Source organism: Equus quagga, chromosome 1 (genome assembly GCF_021613505.1).
Source record: "Equus quagga isolate Etosha38 chromosome 1, UCLA_HA_Equagga_1.0, whole genome shotgun sequence".
In the NCBI taxonomy this organism is placed as follows: Eukaryota; Metazoa; Chordata; class Mammalia; order Perissodactyla; family Equidae; genus Equus; species Equus quagga.
The window spans coordinates 89,801,386-89,822,964 of record NC_060267.1 but is presented as its reverse complement, the minus strand read 5'-3'; the positions used below and the strand labels follow the sequence as shown (position 1 = coordinate 89,822,964).

At 54.6% G+C, this 21,579-nt stretch overlaps 1 protein-coding gene across 2 annotated transcripts; it reads left to right on the top strand.

The window, feature by feature from the left end:
• The first annotated feature begins 3,817 nt into the window (after window positions 1-3,817).
• Window positions 3,818-21,579, top strand: SH3GLB2 (SH3 domain containing GRB2 like, endophilin B2). 2 transcript variants are annotated; one of them, XM_046664366.1, is made up of 11 exons: window positions 3,818-4,012; window positions 8,381-8,522; window positions 9,288-9,416; window positions 14,188-14,321; window positions 14,601-14,693; window positions 16,947-17,009; window positions 18,770-18,793; window positions 19,289-19,378; window positions 19,720-19,820; window positions 20,237-20,477; window positions 20,820-21,579. In XM_046664366.1, the coding sequence occupies exons 1-11, from the start codon at window positions 3,950-3,952 to the stop codon at window positions 20,925-20,927; spliced, it is 1,188 nt and encodes a 395-aa protein (XP_046520322.1). In that variant the 5' UTR covers window positions 3,818-3,949; the 3' UTR covers window positions 20,928-21,579. The 2 variants fall into 2 exon arrangements, with proteins under 2 accessions (XP_046520322.1, XP_046520332.1); XM_046664376.1 differs by lacking the exon at window positions 16,947-17,009.

Genomic DNA, 21,579 nt, shown 5'->3' with positions numbered 1-21,579 from the left:
GGGTTTGGAATCAGACCGACCTGAGTTGGAATCAAGTTCTGCCACTTCAGCTCTTCAGAGTTTATAGCTTACCCCTCTGTGAAATGGGGATGCAATTCCTGCCTTGCCTGAGTTGCAGGGCTTTGGTGAGAATAGGAAGAAAACGGTGTGGCAGCCCTTTCAAAACTGCGAAAAGCTGGTCACATCTAAGTTTTTAAAATATAATTATCAGTAAGGTCACATTCTTTCATTCATTCGATAACTAATATTTCTGTGTGCCAGCACTTTGGCTGGGCATGGGAGCACAGTAGTGGACGAGATACATGTAACTGAGATACTTAATTACAATTGCATGATATTGCTCTAATGGGGGAAACCCAGGAATGTGGGGACACCTGGGCTCCCACGGGGAGGTGAGACTCCTGAAAGAAAAGGACGGTCCAAACGGAGACCTGAAGGATGAGCAGCAATTAGCTGGGCAGAGAGGAGAGGGAGGAGTGCTCCAGGAGCAGCATGGGCTGTGACCCGGAGGCAAGAGAGAATCTGGCATCTTTGACTCGAGGTGGCAGAGACAGGGGAGAGTGGCAGCCAATGAGCCATGGAAGAGAGAGCCAGAGCAAAGGGGAGCATCTCCACTGCTGGACTCACTGCCTGGATTCTGGGCTAAATCTGCTGCTTCCTCCCCTGTGACCTTGGGCAAATCATTTTGATGCGGGGTCGGTGAGCTGAGGAGTCGAAAGAAAGATTTCTTAGACTCTTAAGATCTGGCAGTAGTGCTCTTTTATTTAGAGAATAGAATAGCATGGGGGCAGGACCCATGGGCAGGCAGAGCTGGTGTGTGGGGACAGGACCCACGGGCAGTCAGAGCTCCTGCTGCTGCTTCTGCTGCCCCCGCTGGCATGGGGACAGGACCCATGGGCAGGCAGAGCCGCTGCTGCTGCAAACATGAGTGGAGAGTAAGGCTAAATTTAAGGCATAGGTATGTGAGTCATCTCTTTACCAAGACAAAGGAAAGAACATGGAAAAAAGTTAAAATGGTATCAGTGCAGGTGGGGTCTGGCCATTGGGTGGTCCCACGACTTTTAGATAAGAATCAAATGGGATTAAGTAAAGGCCAGAAGCCACCACCCTAAATCAGTTACATGAGGTTGCCAGACAGTAACCAACTTAAATTCTTGCCTCTGGCATTAAGAATTTCTAGAGATAAGGCCATCCCCCTTCTTCCTGGCACAGAGAGGGAGGCACCTTTACAGATAGAGGTTTCCCTTAGAAATGTAAAGGTTCCCCAACAAAGGGGCAAGCAAATTCCAGTCCTCGGAGCCTGCTTCTCATCCATAGTTTTAAAATTAATCAGCCTAAAAATCCTCATCATAAACTGTTTTAAAATTAAGCAGCCTAAAAATCCTCATCAATTTAACTTCTCTGAATCTCAGCTTCCTCACCCTAAAATGAGAAGGAGGATGGTTTCTGAGCTGTTATGAGGCTCTCAGATGATAATTCACTTAAAAGTGCTCAGCGCTGAGCCTGGCATGGGCTCAGGACACTTTGGCCACAGCTATGAGAAAAACTGCAATAGCCAAGGGGAAAGTAGATAAATGGATGAAACATATGGATTGGGAAGCTGTAAGATCAGCAATGACTAGCACCTACTGTCTCGCTCTCTCTCCTCTTTACCCTGCTGTGTTTGTCTTCCCAGGACTCATTACCTGACATGTTATATATTTGTTTGTCCAAGAGGGGAGGTCCGTTTTGTTCACCACTGCTTCCCTGGCGCCTGAAACAGTGCCTGGCACATAGTAGGTGCTGGCAAAGACTTTCTCCTTGACCAAACTGAGTCAGGCTCCTCTGAGCCCTCTGCTTGACCCGGCTTGACCTTGGGCTTCCATCTCTGTCCTTGTGGAGTGCGGTTGTAGCAAGAACACTGCTGAGTCAGTTTAGCAAGAATCCCCCACCCTTGGTATCTGGTCACCCTCCATATTTGATCAAATTTCTCATCCTCCACCCTCACTATCTTATTGCCCTGGCGTGCCTTCAGCAAGAAGCCCGCTAGCCTTGATGTTTCCTCTTAGTTATTTTCCATCACTGACCCCCACCCGGCTCCTTAGCTGTAAATCTCCACTTGTCCTTGAAGCATTTGGAGTTGAGCCTGATTTCTCACCCCTACTGCAAAACCCCCACTTTACTAGTCTCTCTTGAATAAAGTCTTCTTTGCAGTCTTTCATAAGTATCGTGAATAGTTTTTTCTTTAACAGTGCTCAGTGTGAGTTAATGAACGAACGAACATATAACTATATTGACAAGGCTGTTGCAGGATATGACTGGATGCTGGCTAAATGAATGATATAGTCAGCTATAGATAGCGTAGGGGAGGAAGACATTTCCTCTACCCTCTCTGGGTTCTTCTGGCCGGAGAATGAATTAAATTCACATGAGACAGAATGGTAGGAGAAAATTAAACAAAGTTTTATATTATGTATACATGGGAGAGGGCAGGCAAGCTGAGCAACTCGCCAAAATGGCTGAAGTCCCCTCTTAAGATGACCACACAAGGACAGTAAACAAGATGCAGATTTAAGTCCTTGCCTTTGGTATTGATAAAGTTTCTAGAGATAAGGTCATCCCCCCTTCTTCCTGGTGCAGAGAGGGAGACACCTTTACAGATGGAGATTTCCTTTACAATGTAAATGTCTCCTAACAAAGGGCAAGCAAGTTCCGCCCCTCAGAGCCTCCTTCCCTGTCCCAGTTTATCAAAAGCAACCAGCCTCAAATAATCCTCATGCCAAAGAGACATATCTTGGCGTGGCCAATTCCAGTCCCCCACAACAGACACCAGTAAATAAGTCAAAGATCAATACAGACGAATAGAAACACATAGTGAACAGAAAGAAACACATACAGATGATGAACTGCAGGTATGTGCGTGACGTGAGAGTTGATGATGGCTCCATAGAGATAATAATACAGACCAGTGGTTCTGAACCCGGGGCACACATTTAAATCACCTGGAAGCTTTTCAAAACTCCAGCTGCCTGGGCCCCATCTGCACCGAGAGAATCAGGGCTGGGAGTGGGACCAAGGTCTGGATTTTGAACAAACCCCCAGGTGGCTCAGGGGTTCCCCTGCAGGAGAGGCTGGGGTAGGTCATGGGGAACTGGAGTAAGTGTAGCCAGGTATCCAGGGGACAGAGCCAGGGAGGAAAGGGAACCAGTTCAGGGACAGAGCCCTCCACCAGGTTAAGAGATGAAGCCTAGAGGTCAAGAGCAGGGAGAGGTGGAGACAGGTTGTAAGCCCCTTTCCAAGTCCCACGGGAGGAGGGATGTACGTGCAAGCCATCCCCTTGCCTGTCCGGGGCGGTGAGGAGCCAGGTTCAAGGTCAGCCACGTCCATGCCCCGAGGGCAGCCCGATCCGCCACCTGGGCAGAACCTCTCCTCCCTCTCAGTTACCCCTCGGCACACCTTCCCCCAAATTTGGGGAACCAGAGGGCTTCCAGCGGACAAACAGCCGTTCCCCAGCCGTAGAAGATTTGTCCCCCGGCTCAGTTGTCCTTAGTGTCACCATGTTCAGGGGCAGAAGAAGAGACGGGGCTGAAGAGGTCAAGGCGGTGGTGGTGGGCGGCACAGCGAGACCCGGGGCAAAAGAGGCCGAGAAATACGGAGACAGAGGGCCTAGTCCTAGGGACGAAGAGACACACACGAACAAGGCGCCACGGCGTGAGGAACGGAGGAGGCCGGCCGGGCGGCGGACGCAGGGGGCAGCAGGGAGCCGGGCCGCCCCGAGGCCCCGCCCCGCCAGAGGCCCCGCCCCCTCCGGAGGCCCCGCCCTGCGCGTTCGGCCGTCTCGGCGGCGGCGGTGGCGGCTGCGGGCGGGCGGCCTGGCAGCAGGTGGGCGGGGTACGGGCCGGCGGCGGCGGCGGCGGGCGGGGTCTGCCAGGCTGCGCTGGGGCCGGGCGCGGCCGGCCGTGGGCGCGCCATGGACTTCAACATGAAGAAGCTGGCGTCGGACGCGGGCATCTTCTTCACCCGGGCTGTGCAGGTGAGGCCGGGCGCCCTGGGCCGCGCGCGCCGGCTCCCGGGGCCCGGATGTGGGGCGGGCCGGGAGCGCCTTGCAGCAGAGTCCGGGGGCGCAGGAGAAGCCCCTCGAGGCCGCACCTCCTTCCCCGCTGCGGGGACACCCTAGCCCCCGACATCCCTCCTCCTGCGCTGCCCAGAAGAGAGAGCGAGCCCGGGGCGGCCGGCCCCCCTGGCCGCACCCTCACCGTGGCACGCCGCGGGGGGCTGAGCCGGCCTCGGCCCTGTTCCCTGTGGGGACGTGTCAGTGTCCACCCTTTCCACCGGCTGGGTTCCCCCGCTGCCCTGGCGCCTGCCGCAGGCCCCGGTGGGTCTCCACTGGGGAGGAGCGAGGGCACCAGGCGGCTCCTGCCTCCCTGTCCTTGCCCAGCAGTGACTCTTGACTCCCGGACAGGCGGTTGGATGCCTGAGTCCCAGGCCCAAGGACTCATGCATCGCCCCGACCCCTCCTTTGAGCCTCAGTCTCCGCACCTGTGCATTGGGCTGTCCAAGGTGGTACTACGCTTGCCTCGGTCCCTTTTACACGCTTGGATAGTCAGGCAGGAAGCCTGGAGGGACGGGGTTATCTCCTTTCTGCTCGGTGGGAGGCCTGTTTCCTCTTATTTCTTGGGGGCGGAGAGAGGGCTGGGGTCTGGCTGGGTGTCCTCCTCGGGAAGCTGTCCAGGCCTATGATGCTGGGATTGGAGCAAATCCTATCCATTTAGGGGCAAGGAGAGAAACTGAGGCAGCTTAATGTAATGGTGAAGACCTAGAGTCAGCTATGGGCGTGGATGCTCCCTCTGTGACCTTGGGGACCTCCGGTCTGGGCCTCAATTTTTCAATCTGAAAAATGGGATTAGCAGTCCCCCCTCCCAGGATGGATGTGAGGGTTCCGTGGCGCTCTGCGTGAACGTCCTCACTAAAGGCAGGCTCCCAGATTGGTGTTAATGTGGTTAATATTGCACCTGTGCAGCATGTGACCTTGGGCAAGTCACTTCTCTTGGAGCGTTCCTGTCCCCTTCTGCCAGTCAGGTGTAACCAAGGGTGGCTGCAGACTCGGGGCTTGGCCGTCGCAGTGCTCTGGGGACAGGCCCTGCTGTTTGCGCCTTGCGTTGTTGTTGACTCTCTAGAGGAGCTCGGCCGCAGACAGCCTCTTGGAAGCCCATATGGCCATGTTTACTAGAAAGTGCAGTGTCTCTTTGGGGATTAGCGCCCCAGTGAGGATTTGCTGCTTGATGTTCCAAGCCCCACAGGTGACCCCAGCCCTAGTGGAGATGCCAGGACCCCAGAGCCCATGGCCAGCCCCAGTCCATCTGGAAGGTGGGGAATCTGGAAGGTGTTGGTATGGCAACCGCTCTATCTCCCACATCTGGGAAGAACCTGATCTGCCGGTTTCCTGCTACTGTGGGGCCCTGGCACCTGACCTGGCCAGGGCCTGCAGAGCCTCTTGGCGTGGGGAGGTTTGGGGCCTGTGGCCTCTCTTCGCCTGGCCTGACGGGGGCAGGCCCAGTGGGTGGCCCATACTGGAGTGGGAGCCAGTGCCCAGGCCCCAGCCTCCAGTGTGGAGGAGGGAGCCGGGAGCTTTATAAATAGAGGCTTTCTCTGGCTTTGCACGCCCACCCCCTGCTGCTGCCATCTTGCAGGGAGCAGCCTGGGACTCTGCGGGCATCAGCTTCTGAAGCACTGGGCCCTTCCCCTTGGCAGGGATGGGGCAGGGTGGCAGGCCAGAGGAGACAGGGGCCTGAAATGTGACCTGGGCAGGAGAGGACACTCAGGGGACCCTCCTGAGGCCAGCCTGTCCAGGGGATAGAAATCAGCCAGGAAGGATTGGGGGGGGGTGGTTATTATCAATGCGTGGGCAGCGCCTCTGCATAGGTGCCACCTTGCCAGGTCCCAGGACATGCTGGGGAAGCGCCAGCCCCTCCGAGAACCGGCATACCTTTAAGAGCCTCACCCCACCCCCATCTGGTCGGGAACCAGCCCTTGGCCTTGGGATAAGAATCTGGAGGGCAGGATCCCTTTTGCACGAGTGATTCTGGGATGGCTTCTCCATCCCCGAACTGTACCCTGAAAGTCAGGAGGGGTTTGTGAAGTTGGTCCAGGTGGTGGGAAACTGCCCAGCTACGGGCACCGAGGCCGGAAAACCAAGGCATATGTGGGTAAGATGCCAGTGGGGGTAGGAGTGGGCATAGAAGTGAGAGTACTAACCATTTGTAGTAATTGCAGTAACAGTAATGGTAGTGTTAGAAATGATGAAAATAAAGCCAGGGAGGTGGCAGCATCGTCATCATCCGAGCCAGGCAGGCAGCAGTGGACGTGGGATGGATGCCCCAGAGGTCAGGGAGGCCGGGTAGGATGTTGAACCTGGGTGGATGTGGTGTGTGAGGGACGGGTGGTCAGGTGGCTCCGTGGGGAGCGCTGCCATTAGCCTTGATAAGGACGGGAGAGGCTGGGGTGCACGTTTAGCGTGACATGCACTGGTGCTGTCGGGGTAAAGAGGTCTCTAGGTAGCTCCTGAGAGCTGAGGAGGGTTATGAGAGAGGCCTTTTATCGGTGATGCTAGCACTAGCTAACGTTTATCAGGCCTGTGCTGTGTGCTGGCCATGGAGTTAAGCACCTTCCAAATATTCCGTGAGCTGGGTCCTGCTATCCGCATTCTTCAGGGGGGAAAACTGAGGACTAGAGAGGTGACTTTGCCCCTCTGAGCCTTGATTTCTTCATCTGGAAAATGGGGTTAATGCCACCCCCTCAAAGGGCTGGTGAGGTGAGCCTGTTCAGGGCCTGGCTCTGGGAGGCTCCAGTTTGGGGAGTATGAGGAGTAAGAGGAGGCAGTGGCAGCAGGGCAGCAGGAGTAAGGAGAGCTCCCAGGAGACCCGGAGCGGCTGGTACCCAGGTCGGGAGCTGAGGCTATAACCCTACCCGCCCCCCATCCGCCCCGCCCTCCAGGGAGAAACCCAAGCCCTGTTGCATAATTGATGGCCGCCAAGCAGGAGCGGCCTGACCAGCAGCCTGTCGGCTGCCTCTGCTCCTGTCCCCAGCCTCTAGATGATTCATCACTGCCAAGTAGTCTCAGAAGGGCCTCCAGACCCCCAGCCCATGATGACCCTGACTCCAGCACAGTCTGCCCCTTGCTTGGCCTCAGTGGCGTCTGTGAAATGGGAAACCCACCTCGCCCCGCCCTGGCAGGCTGTTGGAGGAGTCAGTGGGTCCTTGGGGGAAAGCACTGAGCACAGGCTTGGGCCACAGGTGCGCCCGGCAGTATCTGTTGTTGTTACCAGCTTCCTCCTGCGGGTCCTTCTCCTTTTTGCTGTTTGGCTGTGACCTTGAGCAGACTCCTTCCCCTGGCTGGAGAAGGCCTTCCAGACCCGAGGGGCCAGGACTTGGGCCAGCTTCTGGTTGTTCCTAGGTGGCCCACATGGCTTCTTCCAGCTCTGATGGGGGACCTATGTAACATCCTGGTCCCTGCCTCACCTTGGGGTGGGGCTGCCGAGCTTTCTGGGCCCTGGTGTGTCCAGAGTTGGTTCTGATGGGCTGGCGGTGTTCCCCGCCCATCACACCAGGCACCAGAGGCCAGCCATGTGGCTGTCCTCCCTCCGCCACACACACACTCCCCTTCCTTCCCAGCCATCTCTCTCCCCATCAGCTCTTAACAGCAGCAGCAGCATCTTACGTTGAACACTGACTCTCTGCCAGACCCCGGCCTTCATGTCTTGCCCACATCTTTCTTCTTTTATCCTCACAACCTACAAGGGAGGTGCTATTACTTATTATTCCAATTTTTCAGCTCAGGAAGCTGAAGCTCAGAGAGGCAAAGCCACTTGCCCAAAGTCACACAGCTCATCAGTAGCAGAACTGAGACTTGAATCAGGGCTCTCTGATTCTGGAACCTGTTTCCTCCCACTCACACCCCTGGCACCCCATCCCCAGTGGCTCCCAGCCCCCCATGGGGCCTCCTGATAACCCCAGACCTTGCCTTGTGCCTCATTGGTTCCCTGAGCACTTGCAACCAAGTACCTTCCTTCAGGGTCAGGCTCAGAGGACTCTCAGCGGTGAGCTCCCTATGGTTCCTTACCCCTCCAAGTTGTATGCCAGATTTTGTATAAATGTGCATTTCTGTGGGGAGCAAGTCTATTGTTTTCATTGGATTTCCAAAAGAAGCCATGCTCCCCAAACCCGGGTCACAGAGAGGCAAACTGAGGCTTAGAGCAGGTTGTAACTCGATCAGGGTTGCAGAGAAGATTAGGGACAGAGCAAATTTCCTGACCTTGGGGCCTGGGTTCCAGCTGGGGGCGAGGGGTAGGTGGGTGGGGCAGGGGGAGTCCTCCCTTCTCCCTTCTGAGCCCTCCCTTCACAGTTCACAGAGGAGAAATTCGGCCAGGCAGAGAAGACTGAGCTTGATGCCAACTTTGAAAACCTTCTGGCCCGGGCGGACAGCACCAAGAACTGGACAGAGAAAATCCTGAGGCAGACAGAAGTGCTCCTGCAGCCCAACCCCAGTGAGTGGACGCGGGGTGGCCCTGGGTGAGGGGTGGGAGGCCAGGCAGGTGGGGCTGGGCGGCAGGCGGGACTTGGGTCAGACGCTTGGGGCCGAAGGCTGCGGTGGGGGGTCCGAGTTAAAGAAAACAGCAGACTCGGTGCTGGGCTCCAAGACGTACCCTCTGGGGCAGTGGGAGTGCTAAGTTTTGCACAAAGGAGTTGAAGAAATGCCTGGAAACTAAAACACTTGGGAGGAGAGGCAGGAAGAACACAAGCCGGGTCATTTGAGAGAGGGCAGCGAGACTCAGAGAAGAGGGCTTGCCCAGAGTCACACCGTGAGCACGGAGAAGCACAACTGCGGGGAACATATGGGAACAGAGGGGTGGCCTGCGCTCAAGATGCTTATCTGCCTATAAGTCTGCTGTGTAGCAGCTGAGTGGCTGCGAGCTTTCTGGGGCCGGGGCCAGAGCATTGGTCATCTGTGTGTTGTGCTCCATAAATCATACTGTAAGGAGGGAGAAGTGGGCGGGCTTTGACTTTGGCCTGTCACCCCCACCTGTGTGACCTCAGGCAGGCACTTCATGTCTCTGAGCCGTGACTTCCTCCTCTCTAGAGTGAGGGGTTCCACAGGGTCAAAGTGGGTGTCAGCAAGAGAATATTCTGAAAGTCACAGGCTGGGCACTCCTGTGGGCAGGCCCTGGTCTGGGTCTGTTTCTGTCACCGTGGCTTTCATCCTTAGGCTTGTACCAAAGAGCCCTGTGGCTTTGACTGCTGTTTCCCCACAGGTGCCCGAGTGGAGGAGTTCCTGTATGAGAAACTGGACAGGAAGGTGCCCTCGAGGGTCACCAATGGGGAGCTGCTGGCTCAGTACATGGCGGAGGCGGCCAGTGAGCTGGGGCCCACCACTCCCTACGGTGAGCCAGGCCCCACAGCTGGGGTCAGGGGTCAAGGTCTCTCGCCCTCTAGTTTTTCTCCCTTTCTCTCTTCCTTCCTTTCTTTATTTTTATTTTTATTTATTATTTTTTATTTTTTTTGAGAAAGATTAGCCCTGAGCTAACATCTGCTGCCAATCCTCCTCTTTTTGCTGAGGAAGCCTGGCCCTGAGCTCACATCCATGCCCATCTTCTTCTACTTTATACGTGGGACGCCTACCACAGCATGGCGTGCCAAGCAGTGCCATGTCCGCACCCGGGATCTGAACCAGCGAACCCTGGGCCGCCGAAGCAGAGCATGCGCACTTAACCGCTGCACCACTGGGCTGGCCCCCTGTTATTTTTAATTACACAAATACCTGACTTCATTCTACTTGTAAAAATTTCAGTCAGTGGAGATCAAAATAAAGTAGAAAATGGAAGCCTCTCTTAACCAGTTTGGTTTGTGGGCCTTTTTTAACGGGATCATCCTGCGTGTACTATTCTGCAACCTGGTTTTTACACTTGGGCTTGCCTTAGAGATATCTGTTCACAATACACGCATAGAGCCACCTCAGTCTTTATTTTTTATTTTTTAAGTTTTACTATAAGGTGCATCTGTTTTAAGTGTGTAATTCAATGGATTTTAGTCAATTTACAGAGTTGTACAAACATCCCCCAACCTAACTTAAAGAACATTTCCATCACCCGTAAAAAGTCCCTTGTGTCTACTGAGAGTCAGTCCCCACTCCCACCCCCAGCCAACCACCAGTGTGCTTTTGTCTCTGTAAATTTGCCTTTTCTGAGTATTTCCTAGAAATGGAATCCTACAGTATATTGCTTTGCATCTGGCTGCTTTGACCCAGCATAATGTCTCTGAGGTGCATCCACGTTGTGGCACGTTTTAGGATTCCATTCCTTTCTATTGCTGAATAGCATTCCATTGTATGGACAGACTGCATTTTCTTTATCCCTTCATCATGAGATAGACGTTTGTATGCACACCTTCGTGTGGCTGTATGCTGGCCCTTCTCCTGGGTATCCGCCTAGGAGCGGAATCGGCTGGGCCATATGGTAAATTGATGTTTAACTTTTTGAGAAATTACCAAACTGTGTTCCTAAGTGCTTCTCTGATTTTTACATCCCCACCAGCAGGGGCGTGGTTAATTTCCAGATATTTGTGGATTTTCCAACTTTCCTTCTGTTGTTGATTTCTAATTTAATTTCACTGTGGTCAGAGAACATACTCTGTGTGATTTTAATTCTTTTAAATGTATTAAGACTTGTTTATGGCCTGGTTTATGGTCTCTCCTGGAGAAGGTTCCACGTTCACTTGAGAAGATCGTGTATTATGTTGTTGCAGGTAGAGTGTTGTCAGGACAAATCGGTTGATAGTGTTGTTCAAGTTTTCTGTATCCTTGCAGATTTTGTCTTGTTCTCTCCATTTTTTAGTGGATTGCAGTCTCTAATTATTTCTGTTGAATTTCTGTTTCTGTCTTCATTCTGCCGGTGTTTGCTTCATATATTTTGGGGTTCTGTTGTTAGGTCTGTCTGGTTATAACTGTATATCTTCCTGATGAATTGACTCTTTTTGTCATTGTAAAGTACTGCTCTTTGTCTCTTGCAACTTTTTCTTTTTATCTTAAAGTCCATTTTATCTGATAGTAATAAAGCTACTCTTGTTCTTTTATGGTTACTGTTAGCATGCTATGCTTTTTTTATCCTTTTATTCTCAACCTATTTATGCCTTTAAATCTAAAGTGTGTCTCTTACAGATAGTATATGTTTGGATCTTTAAAAAAAATTCAGTCTGACAATATTTGCCTTTTGATTGGTGTGTTTAATCCATTTACATTTAATGTAATTAGTGATGTGGTTGAATTTGCATATGCCATTTTGTTACTGTTTGCTGTATGTCTCAGGTCATTTTTGTTGGTTCCTCCTTACTGCCTTCTTTTGTGTTGAATAGATACTGTATTTTCTAGTGTAACATTCTAATTTCTTTGTTGCTTTCTTTCAACTTTAAAATTTTTTTAGTGGTTTTACAATATGAATTACAATATGCATTTTAACTTTTCACAATCTGATTCAAGTAATACTAACTTAATTCCAGTAAAATATAGAAACTTTGCTCCATTATAGCTCCATTCCCTCCCCATTCCTCTGTGATGTTATTGTCATACATCCGGCATCTCTGTATCTTATAAGCTCAATAATATAGTTTTATAATAACTGTTTTATTCAATTGTCTTTTAAATCAGTTAAGAAAAAAAAAATTTATATTGTCTTTTAGATTTGCCTATATACATACCTTTACTGGAGCTCTTGATTTCTTTATCTGGATTCAAGTTACCATCTGGTGTAATTTCCTTTGAACCTGAAGTATCTCTCCTATGGTAGGGCTGCTAGCAATGAATTCTTTCAGTCTTTGTTTATCCATGAGTGTCTTTATTTTCTGTTTACTTTTGGAGGACAGTTTTGCTGTATATAAAATTCTTGGATGAGAGATCTTCCTTTCCTCATTTTGAATATACCATCTCACTGCTATCTGACCTCCATTGTTTCTGATGAGAAGTCGTTTGTTAATCTTATTGTGGCTCGCTTGTATGTGAGAAGTTGCTTTTCTCTTGCTATTTTTGAGACTTTTTGTCTTTGTCTTTCAACAGTTTGACTATGATGTCATGGCTGTGGATCTCTTTGTCTTTATCCTGTTTTGAGTTTGTTTAGTTTCTTGCCTATAGATTAATGTTTTTCATCAAATTCAGGACATTTGGGGCTATTTTTCAAATATTTTTTCTGCCCCTTTCTCTCCTCTTCCTCTGGGACTCCCATTACTCATATGTTGGTTTGTTTGATGGTGTCCCACAGGTCTCTGAAGCTCTATTCTTTTTTTTTTTTTTTTTGAGGAAGACTAGCCCTGAGCTAACATCCACCACCAATCCTCCTCTTTTTGCTGAGGAAGACTGGCCCTGAGCTAACATCGTGCCCATCGTCCTTTACTTTATATGTGGGACGCCTACCACAGCATGGCTTGCCAAGTGGTGCCATGTCTGCACCCAGGAGCTGAACTGGTGAACCCCAGGCCACAGAAGCAGAATGTGCACACTTAACCACTGTGCCACTGTGCTGGCCCTGCTATATTCATTATTATTCATTCATTTTTCTTTCTGTTCTTCAGATTAGATACTCTCTATTGATTTATCTTCAAAACTGCTGATTTTTCCTTCTGCCAACTCAAATCTACTGTTGAGCCCTTCTAATGAATTTTTCCTATCAACTATTGTACTTTTCAACTCTAGAATTTTCATTTCTTTTTTATAATTTTTATAACTTTATTAATATTCTTTATTTGATGAGTCATCATCATACTTTCCTTTAAATCTTTAAACTTGGTTTCTATTCGTTGTTTTTTGTTTGTTTTTAACATATTTGTAGTAGGTGCTTAGAAGTCTGTCTGCTCAGTAACATCTGGGCCTCCTTGGAGACAGTGTCTGTTGATTGCTTCTTTTCCCTGTGTATCAACCATACTTTCTTATTTCTTTGCATGTCTCATAATTTTTTGTTGAAATCTGGACATTTTACGTAATATAGCAGCTCTGGATTCTGATCCCCCTGGGGGTTATTATTGCCATCTGTTTGTTTAGAGACTTCCTGAGCTAATTGTTTAGTCTGTGTCCCTGGCAGTATGCAGCCACTGGTGTCTCTGCTGTTTTTTCCCTCTTGAATTACTCTTTTTCTTTTTAAGCCTAGCTTCCTGGGGGTTGCTCCTAGGTCAGCATATGTCAGTGGTCAGCCAACGATTGGTCAGAGGTTGTGCTTAATGTCTTGCACCATTAAGACTTCAGTTACGAATTTGTGTGTGGGCTGGGGAACACATTCAAAGTTCAAGAAGTTTACAGGTCTGCCCGGCTTTTACTTTGTCAGCATGCACAGCCTCCCGCTCAGCCAAGAATGAGTAGATAGTGGGGGTTCTCTCCAGTCTCTTCTGAGCGTGCTCCACACGTGCATAGCCTTCCAGACCACTGGAGATGCCTGGGAGTTTATCAAGACCCACTATGACTATCTCATCTCCCAGATCTCCTGTTAAATTTCTAGCAGGTCTGTTGCTTGTTCCAGCCAGCATTCCAACTTCAGGTTAGCCGTGATACTGGCCTTTCTGGATTATTTGCTATTGAGATCATTATTGTTTTCAAAGCATCCCATGGGTTTTTCTGTGTTCCAGCCCACATCAGATCACCCTCTTCCCGCAGTGAGCTGCCAGCCTCAGGCTCGCCCCGCCCTGGTAGAGCTGCAGCACCCAGAGCCTGAGGAGATGGGAGCACCCCCAGACTAAAGAGCCATAGACTCCGTTGTTCTTACCAAGGTCCAGCAGGTCTCGAATAAATGCTTCTCAATCTGTTCTTTGCTTTTGGTCAGTTCCCAGAGTCTGGAAATGGTTGTTTCTGACAATTCTGTCCAGTTTTATTAGTCCTCTTTGGGGAAAGGATTTATTAATCCTTTCTCTGTCATTCTAGAAGTCCCACCACCCCCCAATCTTTTCAATGGCTGTGTTGTGTTTCATTTTTGGGATGTCCCACTAATTATTTGTCAGTCCCCAGTGCATGGATATGTAGATTGCCTCCACAGTTTTCCACCGCAGCCATTCTGCACTGACTGTCTTTGCTCTGGCCTCTTCAGCACATCTTCCTAGCAGCACATGCTCTTTCCTCTACCCGCTGGGGGTCAGGGCAGCCAGAGCCTGACCCTCTTCCTCACCCTTCACCTCTCTTCTCAGGGAAGACCCTGGTCAAGGTGGCAGAAGCTGAGAAGCGCCTGGGAGCTGCAGAGAGGGATTTTATCCACACGGCCTCCATCAACTTCCTCACCCCCCTGCGCAACTTCCTGGAAGGGGACTGGAAGACCATCTCGGTGAGCGACCTGGGACCACTCCACTTTCTGGTAACCATGGCAACCCTGTCCTCAGAGCTGCTGAGCATAGGTTCTCCTCTCATGCTGGGAACCTCCCACTGCTGGGGTCTCCCCAGATGTGGCTCTGTGGACCAAGTGACTGGAGTGGATGACTTCCCCTGTCTGGGCCTCAGTTTCCTTGTCTTGACCAAATGGCCCTGTGGGCCAGTCTTTCCATGGCTGAGGGTCCCCAGGGCTGCCCAGGGTCTGTCTCACTGCTTTCTGTTCCCCACCTTGCAGAAGGAGAGGCGGCTCCTCCAAAACCGGCGTCTGGACTTGGACGCCTGCAAAGCACGGCTGAAGAAGGCCAAGGCCGCAGAAGCCAAAGCCACGGTAGGTGTCCCTGCCGGCCTCCCACTCCTCCCAGCTCTGGTTGGAGCCAGGGGGGTAGGGGTGAAGGGACCTGGTGTTTGGCATGACCCCTCTCCCCTGTCCCTGCCTGGAGAGGCCTGGCTGCAGGACGCTGGTCTGGGCTGGCCACTTCAGGTCACGCCTCTCTGTCCCCACCCCCAAGGGAACCCTGGCAGCTCAGAGCTCTGGGTGCCAGGGCAGACATTTATGGGGTGGGCCAACCAGCAGTGCCCTGACCTGGGCTCAGGGCACCCCACAGCCTCCCCAGACAGGTAGCCAGTTGGAGTTTCTCGCATGCCCTTGCCCTGCCCTCCCTGGATGCTCGGCTCTGTTCCCGGCTCTGCCCGGGCATGGCTCCCCTTACTAACTCTGCCACCTGCTGCTCTAGCGCTGGTCCCAGGGCGTCCTATGCTCAGGCTCACCTGTGATGGTGTGGACAAGCCTGGAGCTGGACCGCCCGCCTGCTCAGGGGCATGTCTGAGGGGCCTTCCAGGTAGCCCCCTGAGACTAGTGTAGGGCCTGGGCCACCTTGGCCCCCCTTCACTCGCAGCCCACTGAGGCTGGTTCAGCCTGGCTGGGCCTCTGGGACACAGCATGGGACAAGTTGACCAGGGCTAGGCCAGGATTGGGAGAGCTGGGCCTGAGGGTGAGCACACTCTTGGCATGCCAGGCTCCTTGGGTGTATGGGGCCTAAAGGCCACCTCACACCCTGAGGAGGGAGGGAATCCCTATGTCCAGGGCATGCGCGAGGGATACCGCCACCACTGCCTCCCAGGCTCTCGCCCGAGAAGGCAAGGCCCAGCCCAGGCTCCCAGCTGCCCTGGAGAGTTCCAGCCCCAAACCTTCCTTGCATTCCCCTCCCACAGTGTGGCCACCTGGGGCCATGGAGCCTGGGCCTGCACTGCCTCTGGCAAGAGCCGTGGGCAGGATCTCAGCTCATCCAGGTGTGTGGGGTCCATACTGGAGGCAGGGGCTCAGCCACTGGAGTCTTGTTGGGATTGGGTAGGATGACCTATGGCTATTGGGATGATCTCTCTAAGTCACCTGGACAGGACAGTCTCCCTGTCACTCAGGGCTGGACAACCTCTCTGGAGTAACTTGGCCAGAACAAACTCTTCCTCTATCAGCCTGGCCAGGGGAGCCTTTCCTTAGTCACTGGAATGGCACAACCTTTTCTCCAGTTGATTGGCCCGGACAACCTCAAGCCTTTGGATTAGGCCAGGACACCCTCTCCACAGCTAGGACCTGGGCAGCCCAGGTACAGCATCCCAGGGAACTCAAACCCAGCAGTTTGCTCCTCATCCTTACCCCTCTAAACTCACACACATACACAGATCAGGACTCCTTCCAGAGGGTGGGGCTGTATGTGTCCATTCGCCTGTCCAGCCAGTGTCCCCTCCCGCTAGGGCCTGGGGGGCCTGCTCCCGCCTGCGCTGTGGACTCACTAACTCTCTGTTTTTGTTCCTTCCCGTTCTGCTTTGGGTAACTTGCTCAGTGTGAGGGAGATGTGAGTATACCTGTCCCGCGTGCCGTGCTGCTTCGGTTCGCCCATCGTGGCCTCGGGCCACAATGCTGTGGCGGCCCTGGGCACGTCCTCGGGCGTTTTGCAAGCAGCTGGTCTCCCCATCAGAGCTTCCACCATGTGTGGCCTCTGGTCTGGGGGACACTGGGCGTTGGAGCCTGTGAGTCAGCTCTTTGCAAATGTTGACAGCCTGTCACTCTGTCCATCCATGCATCCATCTGTCCACCCTCATTGTGGGGGAGGGGCCTGGTCCTTGCTGCAGGAGTGAGAGATGTGCTGTGCGCAGATTCTGGGATGGAGAAAGCTGGGCGGGGGGGCACCGGGAGGGCTTTGTTTGGAGGACTGTGGGTCTAACTGGGGCATCTGAGCGAGACCCCTGGGCCAGGGGCTGGCCCGTCTGTGCCTTGCCCAGAGGCAAGTGCTGTGACAGCAGCTGCGGGCTGTCTCCTCATCGCATCTGCTCTCCCGGGCACCCCAGTGTGTCTGCCCACTTGGTCTTTGTCTCAACTCTCCAAGTCCCTAAGCCTGCCTCCTTTCCAGGTGGTCGGCACGGGGAGAAGGGGGTCCATATTGTATTTGTCTGTAGCCTCCGTCCCTGGGGCCGGGGCTCCTGGCATCTCCCTGTGGGAGACTCTGGGGCAGCCTCCTGGCCCCAGCCTCAGCCCCGGCCCCACATGACCCCCCCTCTCCCCATGAACTCTGTTCCCCGCCAGACGGTGCCTGACTTTCAGGAGACTAGACCTCGTAATTACATTCTCTCGGCCAGCGCCTCCGCGGTAAGCGTCCCCCGCCCCATCCTACCCCTGGGCTCTCCCCCGACCCCCTCCCACAGCAAAGAGGAACCAGAGGGTAAGGCAGGGCTCTGCCCACCTGGCCGGACAAGTCCCGAGAGGCTGGAGGAAGGCAGCAGCCCACCTCTGTCCCCTGCCTCTCCCCTGTGCCCCGTGACCAGGTTGCTGGCCTCGCTTCTCCCTACAAAATGCTGAAGGTGGAGACTGACCAGCTGTGCTGAACAGCATGGTAAACTTAGGATGGCAGCTGTCCCATCCCCAGGGGACCTGAGAGTCTGCCCGCCCCATCCACAACCCTGACCCCTCTGAAAGCAGACACTCCTCCCCAGCCCCACTCACCATCACGACTGCCAGGCCCTGCACTGCCCTGAGGAGAGAGAGGAAGCCTGGGCCTGGCCTTCCACACGTTCACAGACCCCTAAAGGCAGGTGGCGAGGACAACGCTGTTCATCCAGCTGCCTTCATGGCACATCTGCAAGGTGTCGTGGGAGCGCCAGGAGGCCTTGAGAATGAGCAGGGAGAGTGGGGGGCATGGCAGGTGGAAGCAGCAGCTGGTGCCAAGGCCCAGAGGTTGAAGAGTGGGGCGTGTCCTGAGGGACTGGAGCTGAATGTGCGGGGCAGGGTGGGGGCCGGGGCAGTCGTGGGGCAGGAGCTGGGCAGGGCTGGGTCGTGAAGACTTTGAATGTCTTGCTATCTCTTTTTCCTACAGCTTTGTTGAGATATTTGGTATTTACTATTTAGTTTGGGAAGTAGGCAAATCACATCTATCCCATCATGCCCATCGCAACCACTGCTCTGCCTTTTTCTGCCTCTTTCTCTGGCCTCCATGCGCCCCATGGGTGACATCCTCCCGCACAGACCCTCTGGCTCTTCTCCCCTCTGTCATAAGCATGTCGCTGCGTGTATTCATGCAGTCATTCAATGGCTGGGCCGTCGTCCCTCGGGGGTGTCAACCACAGTTTAGTCACCAGGCCCCCATTGCTGGGTCCCCTGCCTCTGTCCATGTGGAGGTGGCTTCCCATGTTGGGAGGCATGTGACGGGACACCTCTGTCTGCAGGGCTGGCCTGTGTCCGTGTGTCAGGTTATCGTCTCAGGGTGCATTTCCTGCAGTTGGCAGGAGAAGTGGGTCTCTTAAGTTGTGGTGGGGGGAGGGGGTCTTTCTTCTTTAGACTCTGGATGACACGTCCTGTCCCCCTTCCTGGGCCGAGTGGAAGGAGCAATATCCTGGAGGGTGGAGACCGCCCTGTTTATTTCTTTTGCCATTGAACCCCAGTGTGACTCGGGCACGAGGCTGCCTTTCTCTGCCAAAGGACAGAAAGGTTCAGTGACTGGCCCAGGGCCACACAGTCCTGCCTCCCAGCCCACCAGCCTTAGCCAAGTGTGAGGGTTGGGTGTGGGATGCTCAGTCTCCCTTGAGACCCCAGTCAAAGCCTGGGGGCTTACACTATAGGAGAAACCCAAGCAGGACTTCCCAGCTGGCTGTCCCCCCTCCCTGCATGTGGCATGTTGTACTGGACTGTGATGATCAGTGTCCCCTCTCATACCAGGCCTCACCCCAGCCTCAGCTCCTGGTCGGGTTGGGGGAGGGAGTTGGGAAGGGAATGGGTGGGAAGAGGTTGGGGTCTTGGTGAGCTGAGGCAGGGCAGGGGCTCTGGCGTTCCGCCACCCCCCCCGTTGCCTCCCCTGCTGACTGGTACCCCCTCCCTCCCTGCCCTGCTGAGCGGTCCTGTTGTGGTCTCCGCAGCTCTGGAATGATGAGGTGGACAAGGTGAGTCGGGCCTTGGGGGTGGAGTCCGGGCCCGCCTGCTGCCGCAGGGTCAGGTCTGGTTCTGGTTCTGGGCTCTGCCCCATGCCCCTGGTCGTTGGAGGGGGTGTCACTTCCCCTCCTCAGTGCCTCGAGGCACACCTGTAAGCCCTTATGAGGCGATTGTTGGTTGGATTTCCCCTTGATGGGTGGTGATGTCAGATGGGCAAAAGAGTGACCCATGGCAGAGTCCCCAAGGGTCTGTCTTTGCGACTGCTCATCGCGGAACTGGCCCTGGGCGTCCAAGTGGGGCTCTAGCTCCTCCAGGGGTCTGGGCTCCAGGCCTGAAGGCAGGGTGGGAAGTGTACTGCTGCCGCCCTGCTGTTTGTCTGCATCCCCGGGGCAGTGAGGGCAGAGGACCCCGCTCCTGGGAGGGCCGCCGGCCTGGGAGAAGGCAGATGGGAGGGCAGCTGGGGGCGAGCCTCACTCACACACACTCTCACACTTTGCTCTTCCCAGGCTGAGCAGGAGCTCCGAGTGGCCCAGACAGAATTTGACCGGCAGGCAGAAGTGACCCGTCTCCTGCTGGAGGGCATCAGTAGCACTCACGTGAGTCCTGCCCCTGCCTCCTCCTTCCCTCATCCACCGTCTTCTGCCTGCCCTCACATACCCGCTAGACTGGTCCATAATGAGGCAATGAGTGAACCTGGATCTCGGAAGCAGGCGGGGAAGAGCGGGACTCTGCTTGAGCCTGTGGGCCAGAAGGGTGGAATTTAGCCTGATGGAGCAAGTCCCAAAGGGCAGGTGCCTCTCTCGTCCCCCAAGGAGCAAGCAGCTGGGGCAGAAGACGTGGGGACGCTGGGCGAGGGTCTAGCAGAGGCCGGGGCAGAGGTGGAGGTTTCGTGCCCTGAGACACCTCACGTCCCGTCAGCAGGGCCTCTTCCCCGCAGGTGAACCACCTTCGCTGCCTCCATGAGTTCGTCGAGTCTCAGACAACCTACTATGCACAGTGCTACCGCCACATGCTGGACTTACAGAAACAGCTGGGCAGGTGCCCACTGGGGTCCCCTGGCTCCCAGACTCAATGAGCAGCCTGACCTGCCCCAGGCAGGAATCTTCTCCCCGAGCTCAGAAAGCCCCATGACACACAGGGTGGGTCAGAGGGCTGCCGACTGGGCCCAGGCACCCCATCAGGATGACAGTGAAGTGGCTGGCCTTGGAGAGCTTTGAGAGGGGCTTCTCCAAGTGTGTGGGCGGGGAGGGGGGCGCGGCAGGAGAGGAGAGCTCACTTTTCCCTTTCTTTGACTCCGCCCTTCATGCTGCCAGCTCCCAGGGAGCCATGTGAGTAGTTGGGGGTCTCCTTGCCTCTGTGGCAGTGGGCTCAGCTGGAGTTTTGTGGGGCACGTGGGACTCCCATGGGGATATGGCTCCTGGCTGCTGAGATGTGCCCCCCGCTGTCCTCTCCAGATTTCCAGGCACCTTCGTGGGCACCACAGAGCCCGCCTCCCCGCCCCTCAGCAGCACCTCGCCCACCACCACCGCGGCCACCATGCCTGTGGGGCCCTCTGTGGCCGGCCTGGGCCCTCCAGGGGAGGCCGCTCTCTGCCTGGAGGAGGTGGCCCCACCTGCCAGTGGAACCCGGAAGGCTCGGGTGCTCTATGACTACGAGGCGGCTGACAGCAGTGAGCTGGCCCTGCTGGCTGATGAGGTGGGCCTGGGTGCCACAGGATGGTGGGAGAGGACTGGCTTAGGAGCGCCAGGGAACTGGAACTGGGAGCATTGGGCTTGCAGACTTACACCAGTGTCTTCAAGTCTCTGAGGGGCCCTGAGGGTAGAGCTAGGCCCAGGGGGGTACGTAGAGGCAGCTCCAGCTCCGAGGAAGTAATCTCTAGTCTGCCATGTTGGTAGCGCAGATGAGGAGGTGAGCGCCCGCCTCTGGAGGTGTGTAGGTGCCGTGTATCAGGGAAATCGAAGCTCTGTCCACACCTAGTCCTGGGGCCAGTTCTGCCCTGGCCAGGGCGTGACCTCCCCCCACCACCCTCCTCCTCAGCTGATCACTGTCTACAGCCTGCCTGGCATGGACCCTGACTGGCTCATTGGCGAGAGAGGCAACAAGAAGGGCAAGGTCCCTGTCACCTACTTGGAACTGCTCAGCTAAACAGGCCCCCTCCCAGGCCCCTGCCCATTCTGGCCTGGGCAGGAGAGGACCAGTGCAGCCCTGCCACTTGTCTTGTCTGTTGGTGACCCAGCTGCTCAGGGTGGGGAGACTAACCCCATCCTGTCCTTGCTCCCGGTCACCCAGCTGGGAGGGGGCCCCAGAGGCTGAATGACCCCAGCCCCTCCCTCAGCCCTGCTTCTGACCTGGTTCTGGAGCCCCCAGCCCTGCCTGCATCCCCGGAGCACCCCAGCCCTCCCAGCTCCGCTCAGGAGGGAGGGGCTGGCTGCAGCAGCTGCACTCGCCTCAGCCCGGGTGGGGGTCAGCGCCGACAGCCTGAGGAAGCCCAGGGTGCACCCTTGGCAAGAGAGCACCTGCCTTTTAGTTGCCAAAAGCAGCAAAGGGGGAAGGCAGGCAGGTGAGTGGCAGGCCTCGGGGACCGGGTGCTGTCCCCTCTGGATGAACTGGAGCAGAGGGGAGCCTGGCCCGGGAGGCAGGGCTGGGCCCTGGAGCAACATCTCGCCGGCACTGCCCTTCCCTTCCCACCCCACAGCTCAAGCCTGCACCTCTTCACACTCACTTTTTAAGAGATCTTTTTACTCTGCCTGTCTGCTTGCTCTCTAGCCAGTGACGAATAAACCATCCTTCGTGTGCA

Coding starts and splice junctions, on each gene's coding strand:
- SH3GLB2 (XM_046664366.1), top strand. CDS start 3,950: ATGGACTTCAACATGAAGAAGCTGGCGTCGGACGCGGGCATCTTCTTC. Junction 14,694..16,946: donor CCGCAGAAGCCAAAGCCACG/GTAGGTGTCCCT, acceptor GTTCCCCGCCAG/ACGGTGCCTGACTTTCAGGA. Junction 18,794..19,288: donor GGAATGATGAGGTGGACAAG/GTGAGTCGGGCC, acceptor TGCTCTTCCCAG/GCTGAGCAGGAGCTCCGAGT.